At 61.0% G+C, this 24,616-nt stretch overlaps 1 protein-coding gene across 2 annotated transcripts in view; it reads left to right on the top strand.

Moving 5' to 3' along the window:
- XAB2 (XPA binding protein 2) overlaps window positions 1-24,616 on the top strand; it is a 46,509-nt gene that overhangs the window by 7,137 nt on the left and 14,756 nt on the right. Inside the window, exons 3-12 of one of the 2 annotated variants that reach the window (XM_084223937.1) lie at window positions 1,300-1,423; window positions 2,919-3,116; window positions 5,410-5,544; window positions 7,567-7,731; window positions 9,398-9,542; window positions 12,690-12,841; window positions 13,706-13,825; window positions 16,343-16,474; window positions 21,203-21,334; window positions 23,010-23,123. In XM_084223937.1, the coding sequence (XP_084080063.1) occupies window positions 1,300-1,423; window positions 2,919-3,116; window positions 5,410-5,544; window positions 7,567-7,731; window positions 9,398-9,542; window positions 12,690-12,841; window positions 13,706-13,825; window positions 16,343-16,474; window positions 21,203-21,334; window positions 23,010-23,123 (1,417 nt within the window). The remainder of the gene's footprint in view (window positions 1-1,299; window positions 1,424-2,918; window positions 3,117-5,409; window positions 5,545-7,566; window positions 7,732-9,397; window positions 9,543-12,689; window positions 12,842-13,705; window positions 13,826-16,342; window positions 16,475-21,202; window positions 21,335-23,009; window positions 23,124-24,616) is intronic. The other variant, XM_084223938.1, reaches the window with a different exon arrangement.

Below are 24,616 nucleotides of genomic sequence, written 5' to 3'. Positions count from 1 at the left end.
GACACTGATGGCAGTGCCAGGTGTCCCTGGTGACACCCATGTCCCCTCCCCAGTTCCAAGCTGTGGTACCAGTACCTGTGACAGGTGTGTCAGTGACAGTGATGACAGGTGTGACAGGTGTACCTGTGTCCCCTCCCCAGTTCCAAGCTGTGGTACCAGTACCTGTGACAGGTGTGACAGGTGCCCCTGGTGGCCCTGGTGACACCTGTGTCCCCTGTCCCCAGTTACAAGCTGTGGTACCAGTACTTGTGACAGGTGTGCCAGGTGTGACAGGTGTACCTGTGTCCCCTCCCCAGTTACAAGCTGTGGTACCAGTACCTGTGACAGGTGTGACAAGTGTGACAGGTGTCCCATATCCCCTGTCCCCAGTTAGAAGCTGTGGTACCAGTACCTGTGACAGGTGTGGCAGGGGTGTCAGTGACACTGATTTCAAGTGTGACAGGGGTGTCAGTGGCACTGATGACAGGTGTGACAGGTGTGACAGGTGTCCCGTGTCCCCTCCCCAGTTACAAGCTGTGGTACCAGTACCTGTGACAGGGGTGTCAGGGGTGTCAGTGACACTGATGACAGGTGTGCCAGGTGGCCCAGGTGGCCCTGGTGACACCTGTGTCCCCTCCCCAGTTACAAGCTGTGGTACCAGTACCTGTGACAGGTGTGACAGGTGTTCCCTGTCCCCTTCCCAGTTACAAGCTGTGGTACCAGTACCTGCGGCAGGGGTGTCAGGGGTGTCAGTGACACTGATGACAGGTGTGACAGGTGTTCCATGTCCCCTCCCCAGTTACAAGCTGTGGTACCAGTACCTGTGACAGGGGTATTAGGGGTGTCAGGGGTGTCAGTGGCACTGATGACAGGTGTGACAGGTGTGTCAGGTGTGACAGGTGTCCCCTGTCCCCTCCCCAGTTACAAGCTGTGGTACCAGTACCTGCGGCAGGGGTGACAGGGGTGTCAGTGCCACTGATGACAGGTGTGACAGGTATGACAGGTGTACCTGTGTCCCCTCCCCGGTTACAAGCTGTGGTACCAGTACCTGCGGCAGGGGTGTCAGTGACACTGATGACAGGTGTGACAGGTGTCCCCTGTCCCCTCCCCAGTTACAAGCTGTGGTACCAGTACCTGCGGCAGGGGTGTCAGGGGTGTTAGTGACAGGTGTGCCAGGTGTGACAGGTGTCCCCTGTCCCCTCCCCAGTTACAAGCTGTGGTACCAGTACCTGTGACAGGTGTGACAGGTGTGCCAGGGGTGTCAGTGACACTGATGACAGGTGTGCCAGGTGTGACAGGTGTCCCCTGTCCCCTCCCCAGTTACAAGCTGTGGTACCAGTACCTGCGGCAGCGCCGCGCCCAGGTCAAAGGTCGCTGTCCCTCCGACCCCGCCTTCGAGGAGGCCAACGCCGTCCACGAGAGAGCGCTGGTGTTCATGCACAAGGTGGGGACACCTGGGACACCTGGGACACCTGGGGGGACACCTGGGGACGTGGGACACCTGGGAACACCTGGGGGGACACCTGGGGACACCTGGGGACACCTGGGGACGTGGGACACCTGGGGGGACACTTGGGGACACCTGGGGACACCTGGGGGGACACCTGGGGACATGGGACACCTGGGGGCACATCTGGGGACGTGAGGGGACTTGGGACATGCGGGGGGATGCCTGGGGACATGGGACACCTGGGGGGACACCTGGGGATGTGAGGGGATGTGGGACACTTGGGGGGACACCTGGGAGCATGAGGGGACACCTGGGGGGATATGAGGGGACACCTGGGGACATGGGATACCTGGGGGGATATGAGGGGACATGGGACACCTGGGGTGACATGGGACACCTGGGAGGACACGTGGGGGAACACCTGGGGACATGAGAGGGCACCTGGGGGGACATAGGACACCTGGGGATATTGGGACAGCAGGGGGGACACCTGGGATACCTGAGGGGACACTGGGGACACCTGGGGATATGGGGACACCTGGGACACTCGGGGACATGGGGACACCAGGGGGTGTGAAGAGACAGCTGGGTGGGCATGGGGACACCTGGGGAGGACATGGGACACCTGGGGACTTGGGGGGACACCTGGGGACATGGGGACATGGGGACACTTGGGGACATGGGGGACACCTGGGGACATGGGGACACCTGGGGACATGGGGACTGGGCAGGGAAGTGATGGGGACATGGGCCATGAGGGACATAAGGGGGATGTGGGGACATGGGATACAGGTGACGTAGGACACAGGTGACACGGGTAGGGGACACGGGGCACTGGGGACACGGGGGACAGGGGACACGGGGCACAGGGGACACAGGTGACACAGGGGTAGGGGACACGGGGCACAGGGGACACAGGGGTAGGGGACACGGGGCACAGGGAACATGGGACACAGGGGACATGGGGTTTGGGGACACGGGGCACAGGGGACATGGGGGACAGCGGTGACACAGGGGTTGGGGACATGGGGAGGACACTGCCACCCTGGGGTGGCTGCAGCCACTCCTGGACACTGGGCCACAGCTGAGCAGGGCCGGGTCACTGTGTGCCCGATGTCCTCGATGTCCCCAATGTCCCCAGTGTCCCCTGGCTGTCCCTGATGTTCCCAATGTCCCCAATGTCCCCAGATGCTGCGCATCTGGCTGGATTACTGCCAGTTCCTGGCGGAGCAGGGCCGGGTCACTGTGTGACCGTGTCCTCGATGTCCCTGATGTCCCTTGCCTGTCCCCGCTGTCCCTGATGTCCCCGATGTCCCCAATGTCCCCAGATGCCGCGGATCTGGCTGGATTACTTCCAGTTCCTGGCGGAGCACAGCCGGGTCACTGTGTCCCCAGTGTCCCCTGGCTGTCCCTGATGTCCCCGATGTCCCCAATGTCCCTGATGTCCCCTGGCTGTCCCTGATGTCCCCGATGTCCCCAATGTCCCCAGATGCCGCGGATCTGGCTGGATTACTGCCAGTTCCTGGCGGAGCAGGGCCGGATCACTCGGACGCGCCGGACGTTTGACCGGGCGCTGCGGGCGCTGCCCATCACGCAGCACCGGCGCCTCTGGCCGCCCTACCTGAGCTTCGTGCGCCGCCACCCGCTGCCCGAGACCGCCGTGCGCGTCTTCCGCCGCTTCCTCAAGGTACGTGGGCACACCTGGGGCACCTGGGCACTCACACACACACCTGGGCACTCACCTGGGCACACACACACACACCAGGGCACTCACCTGGGCACTCACCTGGGCACACACGCACACCTCCACCCGCTGCCCAAGACCGCCGTGCGCGTCTTCCGCCGCTTCCTCAAAGTACCTGGGCACACCTGGGGCACCTGGGCACACCTGGGTACAGCTGGACACTCACCTGGGTGTACACACACACACACACACACACACACCCGCTGCCCGAGACTGCTGTGCACGTCTTCCGCCGCTTCCTCAAGGTATCTGGGCACACCTGGGGGCACCTGGGCACTCACACACACACCTGGGCACTCACCTGGGCACACACACACACACACACACCCCCGCTCCCTGAGACCGCCATGCGCGTCTTCCGCCGCTTCCTCAAGGTACCTGGGCACACCTGGGGGTACCTGGGCACACCTGGGCACAACTGGGCAGAGCTGGGCACTCACCTGGGCACACACACACACCCCCACTGGCTGCCCGAGACCGCCATGCGCGTCTGCCGTTGCTTCCTCAAGGTACGGCACACCTGGGGGCACCTGGGGGCACCTGGGCACTCACCTGGGCACTCACCTGGGCACACACACACACGCACACCCGCTGCCCGAGACCGCCGTTCGCGTCTTCCGCCGCTTTCTCAAGGTACAGCACATCTGGGCACACCTGGTCACATGCACACCTGGGCACACCTGGGCACTCACCTGGGGGTACCGGGGCACAGCTGGGCACTCACCTGGGCACACACATACCCACACACACACACCCCCGCTGCCCGAGACCGCCGTGTGCATCTTCCGCCACTTCGTCAAGGTACCTGGGCTCACCTGGGCACACCTGGGCACTCACCTGGGCACACTTGGGCACTCACCTGGTCATACTTTGGCACACACACACACTCACACACACACAGAGTCACACGCACCCATTGCCCAAGACCGCTGTGTGCATCTTCTGCCGCTTCCTCAAGGTATGGCACACCTGGGCATACCTGGGCACAGCCGGGCACACACCTGGGCACACACACACACACCTGGGCACACCTGCGGGCACCTGAGCACACAAACACACACACTCACGCACAGCTGTTGTCCGAGACCGCTGTGTGCATCTTCTGCCGCTTCCTCTAGGTATGGCACACCTGGGCACACCTGGGGGCTCCTGGGCACACCAGGCACTGAGGTGACACTTGGGACACTCAGGTGACACAGGTGGCACTGTTGTCCCCAGCTGTGTCCTGAGGAGGCGGAGCAGTACGTGGGGGTTCAGGTGACACTGGGGTGACGTTCACGTGACACAGGTGACCGTCTGTCCTCAGCTGTGCCTCAAGGAGGCGGAGCAGTACAGGGGAGTTCAGGTGGGGTTCAGGTGGCACTCAGGTGACACAGGTGCTCCCTCTGACCCCAGCTGTGCCCTGAGGAGGTGGAGCAGTACGTGGGGGCTCAGGTGGCACTCAGGTGGGGTTCAGGTGACACACAGGTGACCCCTCTGTCCCCAGCTGTGCCCCGAGGAGGTGGAGCAGTACGGGGGTGTTTAGGTGCCACTCAGGTGACACAGGTGACATTCAGGTGATGCTGTTGTCCCCAGCTGTGCCCCGAGGAGGCGGAGCAGTACAGGGGGGTTCAGGTGGCACTCAGGTGACACAGGTGACACTCAGGTGATCTCTCTGTCCCCAGCTGTGCCCCGAGGAGGCGGAGCAGTACAGGGGGGTTCAGGTGACACTCAGGTGGGGTTCAGGTGGCACTCAGGTGACACAGGTGACGCTGTTGTCCCCAGCTGTGCCCCGAGGAGGCAGAGCAGTACGTGGGGGCTCAGGTGGCACTCAGGTGGGGTTCAGGTGACACTCAGGTGACCCCTCTGTCCCCAGCTGTGCCCCGAGGAGGCGGAGCAGTACAGGGGGGTTCAGGTGGGGTTCAGGTGACACTCAGGTGACGCTGTTGTCCCCAGCTGTGCCCCGAGGAGGCGGAGCAGTACAGGGGGGTTCAGGTGACACTCAGGTGACACAGGTGACACTCAGGTGATCTCTCTGTCCCCAGCTGTGCCCCGAGGAGGCGGAGCAGTACAGGGGGGGTTCAGGTGGCACTCAGGTGGGGTTCAGGTGGCACTCAGGTGACACAGGTGACACTCAGGTGACCTCTCTGTCCCCAGCTGTGCCCCGAGGAGGCGGAGCAGTACAGGGGGGCTCAGGTGGGGTTCAGGTGGCACTCAGGTGACACAGGTGACACTCAGGTGATCTCTCTGTCCCCAGCTGTGCCCCGAGGAGGCGGAGCAGTACGTGGCCTACCTGCGCTCCGTGGGCCGCCTGGACGAGGCCGCGCAGGTGCTGGCCCGGCTGGTGAACGACGAGCGCTTCGTGTCCCGCCAGGGCAAGTCCAACTACCAGGTGGGCACCTGGGGGGGAACTGGGGGCACCTGGGGAGCACCTAGGCACACCTGGGGGCACCTGGGGTTGCCTGGGGGGCACCTGGAGACACCTGGGGGTACCTGGAGGGCTGCTGGGGGAGCACCGGGGGGGAATCTGGGGAGAACCTGGGGGCATCTGGGGGCACCTGGGGGTACCTGGGGGTACGTGGGGGTATCTGGGGAGCGCCTGGGGGGGACCTGGGGGCACCTGGGGGGGACCTGCAGGCACCTGGGGGGCACCTGGGGAAGCACCTGGGGTTACCTGGGGGGCACCTGGGGGGCACCTGGGGGTACCTGGGGGGCATCTGGGGGTACCTGGGGCACCTGGGCGTACCCGGGGAGCACCTAGGGGGCATCTGGGGAGCATCTGGGGGTACCTGGAGGGGCACCTGGGACGCCAGGGGACACTTGTGGCAGGAGCTGTGCGAGTTGCTCTCCCAGCACCCCGGGCTGGATTTGGGGTAGTTTTAGGATGGATTTAGGATGGATTTGGGGTGGATTTAGGATGGATTTGGGATTTTTCACACTTCATTTCCCCCCAGCTGTGGCAGGAGCTGTGCGAGCTGCTCTCCCAACACCCCGGGGTGGATTTGGGATGTATTTAGGGCAGTTTTAGGATGGATTTAGGATGGATTTGGGATGGATTTGGGGTGTATTTAGGATGGATTTGGGATGGATTTGGGGTGTATTTAGGATGGATTTGGGGCAGTTTTAGGATGGATTTGGGGTGTATTTACGATGGATTTGGAGCAGTTTTAGGATGGATTTGGGATTTCTGTCACCCCATTTTCCCCAGCTGTGGCAGGAGCTGTGCGAGCTGCTGTCCCAACACCCCGGGGTGGATTTGGGATGGATTTGGGGTGAATTTGGGGCAGTTTTAGGATGGATTTAGGATGGATTTGGGATTTCTCACACCCCTTTTCCCCAGCTGTGGCAGGAGCTGTGCGAGCTGCTCTCCCAGCACCCCGGGGTGGATTTGGCCTGGATTTGGGGTGTATTTAGGATGGATTTGGGGTGTATTTGGGATGGGTTTGGGATGTATTTGGGATGGATTTGGGGTCTCTAACCCCTGTTTCTCAGCTGTGGCAGGAGCTGTGCGAGCTGCTGTCCCAGCACCCCGGGGTGGATTTGGGGCAGTTTTAGGATGGATTTAGGATGGATTTGGGATTTCTCACACCCTTTCCCCAGCTGTGGCAGGAGCTGTGCGAGCTGCTCTCCCAGCACCCCGGGGTGGGTTTGGGCTGGATTTGGGGCAGTTTTAGGATGGATTTAGGATGGATTTGGGGTCTCTAACCCCATTTCCCCCCAGCTGTGGCAGGAGCTGTGCGAGCTGCTCTCCCAGCACCCCGGGATGGATTTGGGTTGGATTTGGGATGGATTTGGGGTGTATTTGGGATGGATTTAGGATGGATTTGGGGTGTATTTAGGATGGATTTAGGATGGATTTGGGATGGATTTGAGGTGTATTTAGGATGGGTTTGGGGTCTCTAACCCATGTTTCTCAGCTGTGGCAGGAGCTGTGCGAGCTGCTCTCCCAGTACCCCGGGGTGGGTTTGGGGTGGATTTTGGGCAGTTTTAGGATGGATTTGGGGTGGATTATAGGATTTCTCACCCCTTTGCCCCCCCAGCTGTGGCAGGAGCTGTGCGAGCTGCTCTCCCAGCACCCCGGGGTGTATTTGGGATGGGTTTGGGGTGTATTTAGGATGGATTTGGGGTGTATTTAGGATGGGTTTGGGGTCTCTAACCCCATATCCCCTCAGCTGTGGCAGGAGCTGTGCGAGCTGCTCTCCCAGCACCCCGGGGTGGGTTTGGGGTGGATTTGGGGTGTATTTAGGATGGATTTAGGATGGATTTGGGATTTCTCACACCCCTTTTCCCCAGCTGTGGCAGGAGCTGTGCGAGCTGCTCTCCCAGCACCCCGGGGTGGGTTTGGGCTGGATTTGGGGCAGTTTTAGGATGGATTTAGGATGGATTTGGGATTTCTCACATCCCTTTTCCCCAGCTGTGGCAGGAGCTGTGCGAGCTGCTCTCCCAGCACCCCGACCGCGTGCGCTCGCTGGACGCCGGCGGCATCATCCGGGGCGGCCTGACGCGCTTCACCGACCAGCGGGGCCGGCTCTGGGGGGCCCTGGCCGACTGCTACGTGCGCTGCGGCCACCTGGAGAAGGTGACACTGCTGTCCCCTGGGGGCGGGGACACACCTGGGGGGGACAGCTGGGAGGGGGCGGGAGCACCTGGACTGACTGACACAGCTGGACAGACTGACACAGCTGGACAGACTGACACAGCTGGACAGACTGACACAGCTGGGAGGGGCTGGCAGCCATGGGACAGACTGACACAGCTGGGATGGAGTGGCACACCCTGGAGGGAGTGATGCACCTGGGACAGACTGACACACCTAGGACAGACTGACACACCTGGGAGGGACTGACACACCTGGACTGACTTGACACAGTTGGGAGGGGCTGGCACACATGGGAGAGACTGACACAGCTGGGACAGACTGACAGAGCTGGGAGGGGCTGGCACACCTGGACAGACTGACACACCTGGACAGGCTGACACAGCTGGGAGGGACTGGCACACCTGGACAGGCACACCTGGGGCAGACTGACACACCTGGGACAGACTAACACACCTGGGGCAGACTAACACACCTGGGGCAGACTGACACACCTGGACAGACTGACACACCTGGACAGACTGACACAGCTGGGATGGACTGATACAGCTGGACAGACTGACACACCTGGGACAGACTGACACGCCTGGACAGACTGACACACCTGGACAGACTGACACAGCTGGGATGGACTGATACAGCTGGACAGACTGACACACCTGGGACAGACTGACGCACCTGGACAGGCACACCTGGGACAGACTGACACACCTGGGACAGACTGACACAGCTGGGACAGATTGACACACCTGTGCCTGACTGCCACTCCCTGTCCCCATCTGCCATCCCAGTCCGTGTCACCACCCAGGGCCACCACTGTCCCCATCCCCTGTCCCCGGTTTATCCCGGTTTATCCCGTTCCAGGCCCGGGATGTCTATGGTGAAACCGTGCAGATGGTGATGACCCCGTTAACCCTTTAACCCCAATGTTTTCCCGGTTTTTATCCCGTTCCAGGCCCGGGATGTCTATGGTGAAACCGTGCAGACGGTGCTGACCCCGTTAACCCTTTAACCCCAATGTTTATCCCGTTCCAGGCCCGGGATGTGTATGAAGAAGCCGTGCAGACGGTGCTGACCCCATTAATCCTTTAACCCCAATATTTACCCGGTTTTATCCCGTTCCAGGCCCGGGATGTCTATGGTGAAGCTGTGCAGACGGTGATGACCCCGTTAACCCTTTAACCCCGGTATTTACCCGGTGTTTATCCCGTTCCAGGCCCGGGATGTGTACGAGGAGGCCGTGCAGACGGTGATGACCCCGTTAACCCCTTAACTCCAATGTTTATCCCGTTCCAGGCCCGGGATGTCAATGGTGAAGCCGTGCAGGCACTGATGACCCCGTTAACCCTTTCACCCCGGTATTTACCCGGTTTTATCCCGTTCCAGGCCCAGGATGTCAATGGTGAAGCCGTGCAGACGGTGCTGACCCCGTTAACCCTTTAACCCCAATGTTTATCCCGTTCCAGGCCCGGGATGTCTATGAAGAAGCCGTGCAGACGGTGATGACCCCGTTAACCCTTTAACCCCGGTATTTACCCGGTGTTTATCCCGTTCCAGGCCCGGGATGTCTATGAAGAAGCCGTGCAGACGGTGATGACCCCATTAACCCTTTAACCCCGATGTTTTCCCGGTTTTTATCCCGTTCCAGGCCCGGGATGTTTATGAAGAAGCCGTGCAGACGGTGATGACCGTGCGGGATTTCACGCAGGTGTTCGACAGCTACGCGCGCTTCGAGGAGAGCGTGATCGCCGCGCTGCTGGACACGCAGGCACAGCTGGGCCAGGGCCAGGACGGTGAGAGGGCACCCCAAAAACGGGGGGGACCCCAAAAACGGGGAGGCACAGCTGGGCCAGGGCCAGGACGGTGAGAGAGGGACCCCAAAAACGGACAGGGAACCCAAAAACGGGGAGGCACAGCTGGGACAGGGCCAGGACAGTGAGAGGGGACCCCAAAAATGGGGGGGACCCCAAAAATGGGGAGGGGACTCCAAAACGGGGAGGGAACCCAAAAATGGACAGGGACAGCTGGGCCAGGGCGGTGAGAGCAGCGGGACCCCAAAAACGGGGGGACCCCAAAAATGGGCAGGGACAGCTGGGTCATGGCCAGGATGGTGAGAGAGAGGGGACCGCAAAAACGGGGAGGGGACCCAAAACCAGGGAGGGAACCCACAAACAGACAGGGAACCCCAAAAACAGGCAGGGAACCCCAAAAATGAGCAGGCACAGCTGGGTCATGGCCAGGATGGTGAGGGGGGACCCTAAAAACGGGGAGGGGACCCCAAAAACGGGGAGGGAACCCAAAAACGGTCAGGGGACCCCAAAACAGGCAGGGCACCCCAAAAACGGACAGGCACAGCTGGGCCACGGCCAGGACGGTGAGAGCAGGGGGACCCTAAAAATGAGGGGACCCCAAAAACGGGCAGGGAACCCAAAAACGGGCAGGCACAGTTGGGCCACGGCCAGGACGGTGAGAGGGGAGACCCCTAAAATGGGCAGGGAACCCCAAAAATGGGGGGAACCCCAAAAACGGGCAGGGAACCCCAAAACTGGGCAGGGCACCCCAAAATCAGGGGAACCCCAAAACTGCGCAGGACTCCCAAAGCTGCAGGGACCCCTTTGCCTGGGGTGTTCCCGTGACCCCATCATCTGTGACCCTGTGTGACCCTGTGTCACCCTGTGTGACCTTGTGTCACCCCTGTGTCACCCTGCATCACCCAGTGTCACCCCTGTGTCAACCTGTGTGACCTAGTGTGACCCTGTGTCACCCTGTGTCACCCTGTGTCACCCCATGTCCCCGCAGAGCAGGTAGAGCTGGAGCTGCGCCTGGCGCGTTTCGAGCGGCTGATGGTGCTATGCCCGAGCTGTCCCTGTGTCCATGTCACCCCTGTCACCCCTGTGTGACCTTGTGTGACCTTGTGTGACCCTGTGTGACCCCGTGTCCCTCTGTGTGACTCTGTGTCCCTCTGTGTCACCCCTGTGTCCCCGCAGAGGAGGCAGAGCTGGAGCTGCGCCTGGCCCGCTTCGAGCGGCTGATGGCGCTGTGCCTGCGCTGTCCCTGTGTCCCCTGTCCCCTGTGTCACCCTGTGTGACCCTGTATGACCCTGTGTGACTCTCTGTCACTCTGTGTGACCCTGTGTCCCCTCTCTGACCCTGTGTCCCCTCTGTCCCCGCAGAGGAGGTGGAGCTGGAGCTGCGCCTGGCCCGGTTCGAGCGGCTGATGGCGCTGTGCCCGCGCTGTCCCTGTGTCCCCTGTGTCCCCTGTGACCCCTGTCACTGTGTGTCCTCGTGTCCTCTGACCCTGTGTGACCCTGTGTCACTCTGTGTCCCCTCTCTGACCCCTCTGTCCCCTCTGTCCCCGCAGAGGAAGTGGAGCTGGAGCTGCGCCTGCGCGTTTCGAGTGGCTGATGGTGCTGTGCCGCACTGTCCCCATGTCCCGTGAACCTGTGTCACTCTGTGTCACTCTGTGTGACCGTGTGTGACCCTGTGTCACCTCTCTGTCACTCTGTGTGACCCTGTGTCCTCTCTGTCCCCATGTCCCCGCAGAGGAGGTGGAGCTGGAGCTACTCCTGGCCCGGTTCGAGCGGCTGATGGTGCTGTGCTCGTGCTGTCCCTCTGTCCCTGTCACCCCTGTGACCCCTGTCACTGTGTGTCCCCGTGTCCCCTGACCCTGTGTGACCCTGTGTCACTCTGTGTGACCCTGTGACCCCTGTGTGACCCTGTGTCACTCTGTGACCCCAATGTCCCTGTGTCCCCACAGAGGAGGTGGAGCTGGAGCTGCGCCTGGCCCGCTTTGAGCGGCTGATGGCGCTGTGCCCGCACTGTCCCTGTGTCCCGTGACCCTGTGTGACCCTGTGTCACTGTGTGTGACCCTGTGTGACCCTGTGTCCCCTCTCTGACCCTTCTGTCCCCATGTCCCCGCAGAGGAGGTGGAGCTGGAGCTGCGCCTGGCCCGCTTCGAGCGGCTGATGGCGCTGTGCCCTCGCTGTGCCTGTGTCCCCTGTGTCCCCTGACCCTGTGTCACTGTGTCACCTCTCTGTCCCCTGTGTCCCCGCAGAGGAGGTGGAGCTGGAGCTGCGCCTGGCCCGGTTCGAGCGGCTGATGGCGCTGTGCCCGCGCTGTCCCTGTGTCCCCTGTGTCCCCTGTCCCCTGTGTCACCCTGTGTGACCCTGTGTCACTCTGTGTGACCCTGTGTCACCTCTCTGTCCCCATGTCCCCGCAGAGGAGGTGGAGCTGGAGCTGCGCCTGGCGCGTTTCAAGCGGCTGATGGCGCTGTGCCCGGGCTGTGCCTGTGTCCCCTGTGTCCCCTGTGTTCCCTGACCCTGTGTGACCCTGTGTCACTCTGTGTGACCCCTGTGTGACCCTGTGTCCCCTCTCTGACCCCAATGTCCCCGTGTCCCCGCAGAGGAGGTGGAGCTGGAGCTGCACCTGGCCCGGTTCGAGCGGCTGATGGCGCTGTGCCCGCACTGTCCCCGTGTCCCCTGACCCTGTGTGACCCTGTGTCACTCTGTGTGACCCTGTGTCACTCTGTGTCACTCTGTGTGACCCCTGTGTGACCCTGTGTCACCTCTCTGTCACTCTGTGTGACTCCTCTCTGACCCTGTGTCCCCTCTGTCCCCATGTCCCTGCAGAGGAGGTGGAGCTGGAGCTGCGCCTGGCGTGGTTCGAGCGGCTGATGGCGCTGTGCCCATGCTGTCCCTGTGTCCCCTGTGTCCCCTGACCCTGTGTGACCCTGTGTCACTGTGTCACCTCTCTGTCCCTGTGTCCCCGCAGAGGAGGTGGAGCTGGAGCTGCGCCTGGCGTGGTTCGAGCGGCTGATGGCGCTGTGCCCGCACTGTCCCTGTGTCCCCTGTGTCCCCTGTGTCCCCTGACCCTGTGTCACTCTGTGTCACTCTCTGTCACTCTGTCACCCTGTGTGACCCTGTGTCCCCTCTGTCCCCACAGAGGAGGTGGAGCTGGAGCTGCGCCTGGCGCGTTTCGAGCGGCTGATGGCGCGGCGGCCGCTGCTGCTCAACAGCGTGCTGCTGCGCCAGAACCCGCACAACGTGCACGAGTGGCACAAGAGGGTGGCCCTGCACCAGGGACAGCCCGACAAGGTGAGGGGACACCGGGGGACACTGGGGGACACTGCAGGGACACCCAGGGGACACCGCGGGGACACCACAGGGGCACCTGGGGGGACACCGGGGGGGACACCGCAGGGACACCTTGGGGACACCACAGGGACACCTGGGGGGACACCGCAGGGACACCGGGGGGTTGTGGGGTGCACGGTCTGGGGGGCTGGGTGGTGGCATTGTGGCTGTCCCCTGGCTGTGGCTTTGTCTTCCCTGTCCCCTCGTGTTCCCTGCCGTGTCCCCAATGTCCCTTTGTTGTCCCCAGTGTCCCCAATATCCCCCCATCCCCAGTGTTTCTCCATGTCCCTCTGTGTTTCCGATGTCCCCAATGTCCCCTGACTGTCTCCCTGTCCCCCTGCTGTCCCCATGTTGCTTGACTGTCCCTCTGTCCCCTGACTGTCCACTGACTGTCCCTTTGTCCCCTGACTGTCCCCCTGACTATTCCTCTGTCCCCTGGCTGTCCCCTGCTGTCCCCTGACTGTCCCCTCACTGTCCCCTCACTGTCCCCTGCTGTCCTTTCTGTCCCAGATCATCCAGACCTTCACGGAGGCCGTGCGCACGGTGGATCCCCAGTGCCTGTCCCCTGGCTGTCCCCTGCTGTCCCCTGACTGTCCCCTCACTGTCCCCTCACTGTCCCCTGCTGTCCTTTCTGTCCCAGATCATCCAGACCTTCACGGAGGCCGTGCGCACGGTGGATCCCCAGTGCCTGTCCCCTGCCTGTCCCTCTGTCCCCTGGCTGTCCCCTGGCTGTCCCCTGCTGTCCCCTCACTGTCCCCATGTCCCCTCACTGTCCCCTCACTGTCCCCATGTCCCCTGACTGTCCCCATGTCCCCTCTGTGGCAGATCATCCAGACCTTCACGGAGGCCGTGCGCACGGTGGATCCCCAGCGCGCCACCGGCCGCCCCCACGAGCTCTGGGTGGCCTTCGCGCGCTTCTACGAGGACAACGGGCAGCTGGACGACGTGAGCGGGACCCCCAAACCTGGGGACACCCCCAGACCCACCAGGGACACCCCAAAACCTGGGGACACCCCCAGACCCACCAGGGACACCCCAAAACCCACCAGGGACACCCCAAAACCTGGGGACACCCCCAGACCCACTGGGGGATCCCCAAACCCACCAGGACACCCCTAAACCCTGGGGGCACCCCCAAACCCACCGGGGACACCCCCAGACCCACCAGGGACACCCCAAACCCTGGGGAACCCCCCAAACCCATCGGGGACACCCCAAAACCTGGGGACAACCCCAGACCCACTGGGGGATCCCCAAACCCACCAGGACACCCCTAAACCCACCGGGGACACCCCCAAACCCCAGGTCCATGCTGTCCCCAATGTCCCCAGTGGTGTCCCCAGTGATGTCCCCAGTGTCCCCAGGCTAGGTCCATCCTGTCCCCAATGATGTCCCCAGTGATGTCCCCAGTGATGTCCCCAATGTCCCCAGTGTCCCCACTGTCCCCAGGCCAGGTCCATCCTGTCCTGCACCACCCGGGTGTGGTTCCTGTCCCTGTCCCCAGCGTCCCCAGTGATGTCCCCAATGTCTCCAGTGTCCCCACTGTCCCCAGGTCGGGTCCATCCTGTCCCTAGTGATGTCCTCAGTGATGTCCCCAGTGTCCCCACTGCGCCCAGGCCAGGTCTATCCTGTCCTGTGCCACCCCAGTACAGTTCCTGTTGATGTCCCCAGTGTCCCCAATATCCCCAGTGATGTCCCCACTGTCCCCAGGCCCGGTCCATCCTGTCCCGTGCCACCTGGGTGCCGTTCCTGTCGATGTCCCCAGTGTCCCCAATGTCCCCAGTAGTGTCCCCAGGACAGGTCCATCCTGTCCCAGGCTATCCGGGTGCGATTCCTGTCAATGTCCCCAATGTCCCCAGCCTAGGTTCATCCTGTCCCCACTGTCCCCCAGTGTCCCTAGGCCAGGTCCATCCTGTTCTGCACCACCCTGGTGCCGTTCCTGTTGATGTCCCCAGTGATGTCCCCACTGTCCCCAGGCCCGGTCCATCCTGTCCCATGCCACCCACGTGCTGTTCCTGTTGATGTCCCCAGTGTCCCCAGTGTCCCCAATGTCCCCATTGATGTCCCCAGGCCCATTCCATCCTGTCCCTTGCCACCCAGGTGCTGTTCCCATTGATGTCCCCAGTGTCCCCATTGATGTCCCTGTCGCTGTCCCCAGGCCCGGTCCATCCTGTCCCCTGCCACCTGGGTGCCGTTCCCATTGATGTCCCCAATGTCCCCATTGATGTCCCCATTGATGTCCCCAGGCCCGGTCCATCCTGTCCCGTGCCACCCGGGTGCCGTTCCTGTCGATGTCCCCGATGTCCCCAGTGTCCCCATTGATGTCCCTGCTGTCCCCAGGCCCGGTCCATCCTGTCCCGTGCCACCCGGGTGCCATTCCTGTCAATGTCCCCGATGTCCCCAGTGTCCCCATTGATGTCCCTGCTGTCCCCAGGCCCGGTCCATCCTGTCCCATGCCACCCACGTGCTGTTCCTGTCGATGTCCCCAATGTCCCCAATGTCCCCATTGATGTCCCCAGGCCCGGTCCATCCTGTCCCGTGCCACCCGGGTGCCGTTCCTGTTGATGTCCCCAATGTCCCCAATGTCCCCAATGTCCCCAGGCCCGCTCCATCCTGTCCCGTGCCACCCGGGTGCCATTCCCGTTGATGTTCCCAATGTCCCCAATGTCCCCAATGTCCCCATTGATGTCCCCATTGATGTCCCCATTGCTGTCCCCAGGCCCGGTCCATCCTGTCCCGTGCCACCCGGGTGCTGTTCCTGTCGATGTCCCCAGTGTCCCCAATGTCCCCAATGTCCCCATTGATGTCCCTGCTGTCCCCAGGCCCGGTCCATCCTGTCCCGTGCCACCCGGGTGCTGTTCCCATTGATGTCCCCAGTGTCCCCACTGTCCCCATTGATGTCCCCAGGCCCGGTCCATCCTGTCCCATGCCACCCAGGTGCCGTTCCTGTCGATGTCCCCGATGTCCCCAATGTCCCCATTTATGTCCCTGCTGTCTCCAGGCCCGGTCCATCCTGTCCCGTGCCACCCGGGTGCCGTTCCTGTCAATGTCCCCAGTGTCCCCACTGTCCCCATTGATGTCCCCATTGCTGTCCCCAGGCCCGCTCCATCCTGTCCCGTGCCACCCGGGTGCCATTCCTTTCGATGTCCCCAGTGTCCCCAATGTCCCCATTGATGTCCCCAATGTCCCCAGGCCCGGTCCATCCTGTCCCGTGCCACCCGGGTGCCGTTCCTGTCGATGTCCCCAGTGTCCCCAGTGTCCCCAATGTCCCCATTGATGTCCCCAGGCCCGCTCCATCCTGTCCCGTGCCACCCGGGTGCCGTTCCTGTCGATGTCCCCAGTGTCCCCAGTGTCCCCAATGTCCCCAATGTCCCCAGGCCCGCTCCATCCTGTCCCGTGCCACCCGGGTGCCGTTCCTGTCGATGTCCCCAATGTCCCCAATGTCCCCATTGATGTCCCCAGGCCCGGTCCATCCTGTCCCGTGCCACCCGGGTGCCGTTCCGCCGTGTCGAGGACCTCGCCGCCGTCTGGTGCGAGTTCGGGGAGCTGGAGCTGCGCCACCAGCGCCACCAGGAGGCGCTGGCCGTGCTGAGGGTGAGGGCACCCCCAAAACGGGCACCCCGAAAACGGGCACCCCAAAAACGGGGGAACCCCCAAAACGGGCACCCCCAAAACGGGCATCCCCAAAACGGGGGAACCCCCAAAACGGGCACCCCCAAAACGGGCACCCCGGAAATGGGCATCCCCAAAACGGGGGAACCCCCAAAACGGGCACCCCCAAAACGGGCATCCCCAAAACGGGGGAACCCCCAAAACGGGCACCCCCAAAACGGGCATCCCCAAAACGGGGGAACCCCCAAAACGGGCACCCCCAAAACGGGCATCCCCAAAACGGGGGAACCCCCAAAACGGGCACCCCCAAAACGGGCATCCCCAAAACGGGGGAACCCCCAAAACGGGCACCCCCAAAACGGGCACCCCAAAAATGGGGCACACTGAAAATGGGCATCCCCAAAACGGGGGCACCCGGGAAATGGGGCACCCCGAAAATGGGCACACCAAAAACGGGCCCCCCAAGAACGGGCACCCCAAAAACGGGCACCCCGAAAATGGGCATCCCCAAAACGGGGGCATGCCAAAAACGGGGCACCCCGAAAACGGGGCACCCCAAAAATGGGGGCATGCTGAGAACAGGCACCCCAAAAACCGGGGCACCCTAAAAATGGGGCACACCAAAAATGGGGCACCCTGAAAACAAGCACCCTGAAAATGGGCACCCCAAAAACGGGGTGCGCCAAAAACAGGGGCACCCTGAAAACAGCCACCCCCAAAATGGGGGACCCAAAAATGGGCACCCCAAAAAACAGGCACCCCAAAAACGGGGGCACCTTGAAAATGGGAACCCCAAAAATGGGCACCCCAAAACGGGGGCACCATAAAAACGGGGCACCCCAAAAATGGGCACACCAAAAACGGGGGCACCCCCAAAATGGGCACCCCAAAAATGGGGCGCCCCAAAAATCGGGCACCCAAAAAACGGGGGCACCCCCAAAAACAGGCATCCTGAAAATGGGGCGCCCCAAAAACGGGGGCACCCCGAAAATGGGCCCCCTAAAAATGGGAACCCCAAAAACGGGGGCACCCTGAAAACGGGGCAGCCCCAAAAATGGGGCACCTTGAAAATGTGGCACCCCCAAAACGGGGCACCCCAAAACCAGGAGACTATGAAAATGTGGCACCCCAAAAACGGGGGCACCCCCAAAACGGGGGCACCCTGAAAATGGGCACCCCGAAAATGGGCCCCCTGAAAATGGGGCACCCAAAAAACGGGGGCACCTCAAAAACAGGGGCACCCCAAAAATGGGGCACCCCAAAGAGAGGCACCCTGAAAACGGGCATGCCAAAAACGGGGGCACCCGAAAAGGGGGGGCACCCCGAAAATGGGGGCACCCTGAAAACTGGGCACCCCAAAAACGGGCACCCTGAAAATGGGGACCCCAAAAATGGGGGCATGCTGGGAACGGGCACCCCGGAAATGGGGCCCCCCAAAAACTGGGGTACCACAAAAGTTTGGCATCCCAAAAACGGGAGGACCCTGAGAATGGGCACCCCGAAAATGGGGGGACCCCGAAAATGGGGGTGCCCTGAAAATCGGGCACCCCAAAAATGGGGGCACCCCCAAAAACGGGGGCACCCTGAAAATGGGGCACCCTGAAAACAGGGGGACCCTGAAAATGGGACACCCCAAAAATGAGAACCCCAAAAACAGGGAATCCCAAAAATGGGGGGACCCTGAAAATGGGCACCCTGAAAAGGGGGCACCCCAAAAACGGGGGAACCCAGATAACGGGGGGACTCCAAAAATTTGCACCCCAAAAAAGGGGGGACCCTGAAAATGGGCACCCCGAAAACGGGCATCAAAACCATGGAACCCCAAAAATGGAGAACCCTGAAAACCGGCACCCCAAAAACGGGGGGACCCCAAATGGCCGGGAACCCCAAAAACGAGGAATCCCAAAATCAGGCACCTTGAAAATGGGCACCCCAAAAACAAGCACCCCGAATGGCAGGAAACCCCAAAAACAGGGGAACCCCAAAAATGGGGACACCTCAAAAACAGGGAACCCCAAAAATGGGGCACTCTGAAAACAGGGACACCCCAAAAATGGGGGGACCCCAAAACCGGGGATCCCCAAAACGGGGGAACCCCAAAGAATGGGGAGGGGGGAACACAAAAATGGGGAGAGGAACCCCAAAAATGGGAGCTGCACCAAAACAGGGCACCCCAAAAATTGAGAACCCCAAAAATGGGAACCCCAAGAACGGGGTCTGTGGGGTTGGGGGGGTTCTGGGGAGCTGTTTTGGGGTTTTTTGGGGACCCCTTTTTCCTGATTTTTCCTCCACTTTTCCCTATTTTCCCACTTTTCCCCCCCTTTTTTTCCTCTTTTCCACTTTCCCCCCTTTTTCTCTTTTATTTTTCCTTTTTTCCCATTTCCCCCCATTTTCCCCCCTTTTTTTTCCTTTCCCCCCCATTTTTCCTCCCCTTTTCCCCCCTTTTTTATTCCATTTCCCCCTTCCCATCCTTTCCCCCCTTTTTCCCATTTTCCCCTTTTCCCCCTTTTTTCCTCAGGTTTTTCCCCTTTTCCCCCCATTTTCCCCCATTTTTATAATTTTAGCCCCCCATTTCCCCATTTTCCCCCTTTTCCCCCCTTTTTTTCTTCATTTCCCCATTTTCACCATTTCCCCCCCATTTTTCCCCATTTTCCACCATTTTCCCCCATTTCCCAATGTCCCCCCTCATCTTCACCATTTCTCCCCATTTTCCCCATTCCCCCCATTTCCCCTTTTTCCCCCTTTTTTCCCCATTCCCCATTTCCCCCCATTTCCCCATTTTTCCCCATTTCCCCCCATTTTTCCCCATTTCCCAATTTTCCCCCCATTTTTCCATTTTACCCTATTTCCTCCTGCTTTTCCTCATCTTCACCATTTCCCAGTTTTCCCCCATTTCCCAAATTTTCCCCATTTTCCTCCATTTCCCCCTGTTTTTCCCCATTTCCCCATTTTCCCCATTTCCCCCCATTCCCTGTTTTTCCCCATTTCCCTGTTTTTCCCCGTTTTCACCATTTTCCCTGGTTTTTCCCCATTTCCCCCCATTTCCCCGTTTTCCCCCATTCCCCATTTTCCCCCATTTCCCTCTTTCTTCCCCATGTCCCCCCGTTTTCCCCATTTCCCCATTTTCCCCAGTTTTTCCCCGTTTTTCCCCCGTTTTCCCCGTTTTCCCCATTTTTCCCCATTTTCCCCTGTTTCCCCTGTTTCCTCGTTTTTCCCCATTTCACCCTTTTTTCCCCATTTCCCCCCATTTTCCCCCATTCCCCTGTTTTTCCCCATTTTCCCCATTTTTCCCTATTTCCCCCCATTTTGCCCCATTTTTCCCTATTTCCCCGTTTTCCCCCATTCCCCATTTTCCCCCATTTCCCTCTTTCTTCCCCATTTCCCCCCCATTTTTCCCCATTTCCTCATTTTCCCCATTTTCCCCTGTTTCCCGTTTCCCCTGTTTCCCCATTTTTCCCCATTTCCCCCTTTTTTCCCCATTTCCCCCCATTTTCCCCCATTCCCCTGTTTTTCCCCATTTTCCCCCATTTTTCCCTATTTCCCCATTTTCCCCATTCCCCCATTTTTCCCCGTTTTTTCCCCATTTCCCCGTTTTCCTGGTTTTCCCCCGTTTTTCCCCATTTTCCCCGTTTTCACCGTGTTCCCCAGTTTTTCCCTGTTTTCCCCTATTTTCCCCGTTTTTCCCCATCCCCCCGTTTTCCCGGTTTTTCCCCGTTTTCACTTATTTCCCCAGTTTTTCCCGGTTTTCCGCATTTTCCCCCATTCCCCCCCGTTTTCCCCTATTTTCACCGTTTTCCCCAGTTTTTCCCCGTTTTTCCCTGGTTTTTTCCCATTTTCCCCGGTTTTTCCCCGTTTTCCCCGTTTTTCCCCATCCCCCCATTTTTCCCCGTTTTCCCCATCCCCCCGTTTTCCCGGTTTTTCCCCATTTTCACTTATTTCCCCGGTTTTTCCCGGTTTTCCCCATTTTCCCCCATTCCCCCCCGTTCTTCCCCATTTTCCCCGTTTTCCCCATTTCCCGGTTTTTCCCGTTTTTTCCCGGTTTTCCCCCGTTTTTCCCCGTTTTCACCGTTTTCCCCGTTTTTTCCCCGGTTTTTCCCCGGTTTTTCCCCATTTCCCCATTTTCACCGTTTTCCCCGGTTCTTCCCCGTTTTTCCCCCATTTCCCCGTTTTTCCCTGGTTTTTCCCCGTTTTCCTCATTTTCCTCCATTCTCCCCCGTTCTTCCCCATTTCCCCCGTTTTCCCCGGGTTTTCCCCGTTTTTCCCCATTTCCCCGTTTTCCCCGGTTTTTCCTGGTTTTCCCCCATTTTCCCCCATCCCCCATTCTCCCGTTTTTCCCCATTTTCCCCATTTTCCCCGTTTTCACCGTTTTCCCCGGTTTTTCCCTGTTTTTCCTCATTTCCCCATTTTCCCTGGTTTTTCCCGTTTTTCCCCATTTTCCCCGTTTTCCCTATTTTTCCCCATTTCCCCCCATCCCCCATTTTCCCGGTTTTTCCCCATTTTCCCCCATTCCCCCCCATTTTTCCCCGTTATTCCCCGTTTTCCCCGTTTTCACCCTTTTCCCCGGTTTTTCCCGTTTTTCCGGTTTTCACCGTTTTCCCCGTTTTCCCTCATTTTCCCTGATTTTCCCTGGTTTTTCCCCGTTTTTCCCCATTTTCCCCGTTTTTCCCGGTTTTCCCCCGTTTTCACCGTTTTCCCCGTTTTTTCCCCCAGAAAGCCACGGCTCTGCCCTCCCGCCGTGCCGAGTACTTCGACAGCTCGGAGCCCGTGCAGAACCGGCTCTACAAAAACCTGCGGGTGTGGGCCATGCTGGCCGACCTGGAGGAGAGCCTGGGCACCTTCCAGGTGAGCACACCTGGGCACACCTGGGCACACACCTGGGCACACACCTGGGCACACACCTGGGGACATGGGGACACACCTGGGCACACACCTGGGCACACCTGGGGACAGGGACACACACCTGGGGACACACAGGGACGGGTGTGGGCCATGCTGGCCGACCTGGAGGAGAGCCTGGGCACCTTCCAGGTGAGGGCACACCTGGGGATACACCTGGGGACATGGGGACACACCTGGGCACACACCTGGGCACACACCTGGGCAGGGACACACACACCTGGGGACACAGGGACACACAGGGATGGGTGTGGGCCATGCTGGCCGACCTGGAGGAGAGCCTGGGCACCTTCCAGGTGAGCACACACCTGGGGACACACCTGGGCACACCTGGGGACACACCTGGGCACAGCTGGGGACAGGGACACACACCTGGGCACACACCTGGGGACACACCTGGGGACACACCTGGGGACACACAGGGATGGGTGTGGGCCATGCTGGCCGACCTGGAGGAGAGCCTGGGCACCTTCCAGGTGAGCACACCTGGGGACAAACCTGGGGACATGGGGACACACCTGGGGACATGGGGACACACCTGGGCACACACCTGGGGACATGGGGACACACCTGGGCACACCTGGGGACAGCTGGGGGACACCTGGGTTGATGTAGGGGACACCTGGGGACATCGGGGGGGGCATGGGGGGACAGCGGGTGGGGCACACCTGGGTGGCCTCAGGGGACACCTGGGGATACCGCGCTGGGGGTGGGGCACACTGGGGTGGCCTCGGGGACACCTGGGGACACTGCTGGGGGTGGGGGTGCTGTGGGACATCGTGTGCCCATCCCCCCACGGACAGTGCTGTCACCCCGTGTCCGGGGGGGGGATGGGCGTGGCTGTGACCTTGCTGTCCCCTGTCCTTGTGTCCCTGTCCCCTCTGTCCCTGTTCCTGTGTCCCTGTCCCCTCTGTCCCCTGTCCCCTCTCTCCCTGTCCCCATCCCTGCCCCTGTCCCCATGTCCCCCCGGTGTCCCCGTGTCACCCTGGTGTCCCCATGTCCCTGTCCCCTCTGTCCCCTGGTGTCCCCCTGGTGTCCCTCTGTCTGCCTGTCTGTGTCCCCATGTCCCCCATGTCACTGTCCCCTCTGTCACTGTCCCTGTCCCTATCTCTGTCCCTGTCCCCCATGTCCCTGTGTCCCTGTCCGCTGGTGTCCCTATCCCCATGTCCCCTCTGTCACTGTCCCCATCCCTGTCCCCTGCTGTCCCCTGCTGTCCCCTTTGTCCCTGTCCCCTGGTGTCCCCTGGTGTCCCCTCTGTCCCCTGGTGTCCCCTGTGTCCCCTGCTGTCCCCTGTGTCTCTCTGTCCCCTGCTGTCTCCTCTGTCCCCTGCTCTCCCCTCTGTCCCCCGTGTTCCCTCTGTCCCCTGGTGTCCCCCATGTCCCCTGCTGTCCCCGTGTCCCCTGTGTCCCCCATGTCCCCCTGCTGTCCCCTGCTGTCCCCCGTGTCCCCACTGTTCCCTCTGTCCCCTGCTGTCCCCCGTGTCCCCTGCTGTCCCCTGCTGTCCCCTCTGTCCCCTGGTGTCCCCGTGTCCCCTGCTGTTCCCTTGTGTCCTCTGCTGTCCCCTGTGTCCCCCCTGCTGTCCCCCGTGTCCCCTGCTGTCCCCTCTGTCCCCGTGTCCCAGTCCACCCGCAGTGTGTACGAGCGCATCCTGGACCTGCGCATCGCCACCCCCCAGATCGTCATCAACTACGCCCTGCTGCTGGAGGAGCACGGCCGCTTCGAGGACAGCTTCAAGGTGACACTGGGGACACTGGGGACACTGGGGACAGATAGGGACAGATAGGGACAGATAGAGACAGATAGAGACAGATAGAGACAGATAGAGACAGATAGGGACAGCTGGAGGAGCACGGCCGCTTCGAGGACAGCTTCAAGGTGACACTGGGGACACTGCAGGGACACTGGGGACAGCTGGGGGCACTGCAGGGACAGATAGGGACAGATAGGGACAGCTGGAGGAGCACGGCCGCTTCGAGGACAGCTTCAAGGTGACACTGGGGACACTGGGGACAGCTGGGGACAGCTGGGGACAGATAGAGACAGATAGGGACAGATAGGGATTACTGGGGACACTGCAGGGACATTGCAGGGGGAGCTGGAGGAGCACGGCCGCTTCGAGGACAGCTTCAAGGTGACACTGGGGACAGCTGGGGACACTGGGGACAGCTGGGGTACACTGCAGGGACAGATAGGGACAGACAGGGACACCTGGGGTACACTGCAGGGGGAGCTGGGGACAGATAGGGACAGATAGGGACAGCTGGGGGACACTGCAGGGACAGCTGGAGGAGCACGACCGCTTCGAGGACAGCTTCAAGGTGACACTGGGGACAGCTGGGGACACTGGGGACAGCTGGGGTACACTGCAGGGACAGATAGGGACAGACAGGGACACCTGGGGTACACTGCAGGGGGAGCTGGGGACAGATAGGGACAGATAGGGACAGCTGGGGGACACTGCAGGGACAGCTGGAGGAGCACGACCGCTTCGAGGACAGCTTCAAGGTGACACCGGGGACACCTGGGGACACTGCAGGGACACTGCAGGGACAGCTGGGGACAGATAGAGACAGATAGGGACTGCTGGGGACACTGCAGGGACAGCTGGGGACAGATAGAGACAGATAGGGACAGCTGGGGACACTGCAGAGGGAGCTGGAGGAGCACGGCCGCTTCGAGGACAGCTTCAAGGTGACACTGGGGACAGCTGGGGACAGCTGGGGGCACTGCAGGGACAGATAGGGACAGATAGGGACAGATAGGGATTACTGGGGACACTGCAGGGACATTGCAGGGGGAGCTGGAGGAGCACGGCCGCTTCGAGGACAGCTTCAAGGTGACACTGGGGACACTGGGGACAGCCAGGGACACCTGGGGTACACTGCAGGGACAGCTGGGGACACTGCAGGGACATTGCAGGGGGTGCTGGAGGAGCACGGCCGCTTCGAGGACAGCTTCAAGGTGACACTGGGGACACTGGGGACAGATAGAGACAGATAGGGACAGCTGGGGACACTGCAGGGACATTGCAGGGGGTGCTGGAGGAGCACGGCCACTTCGAGGACAGCTTCAAGGTGACATTGGGGACACTGCAGGGACAGCTGGGGACACTGCAGGGACAGCTGGGGACAGATAGGGACAGATAGGGACAGCTGGGGACACTGCAGGGGGGGCTGGAGGAGCACGGCTGCTTCGAGGACAGCTTCAAGGTGACACTGGGGACACCTG

The sequence above is a fragment of the Fringilla coelebs genome, assembly GCF_963513975.1.
Source record: "Fringilla coelebs genome assembly, chromosome: 32".
Classification (NCBI taxonomy): domain Eukaryota; kingdom Metazoa; phylum Chordata; class Aves; order Passeriformes; family Fringillidae; genus Fringilla; species Fringilla coelebs.
This window is presented reverse-complemented; position numbering and strand designations above follow the sequence as displayed.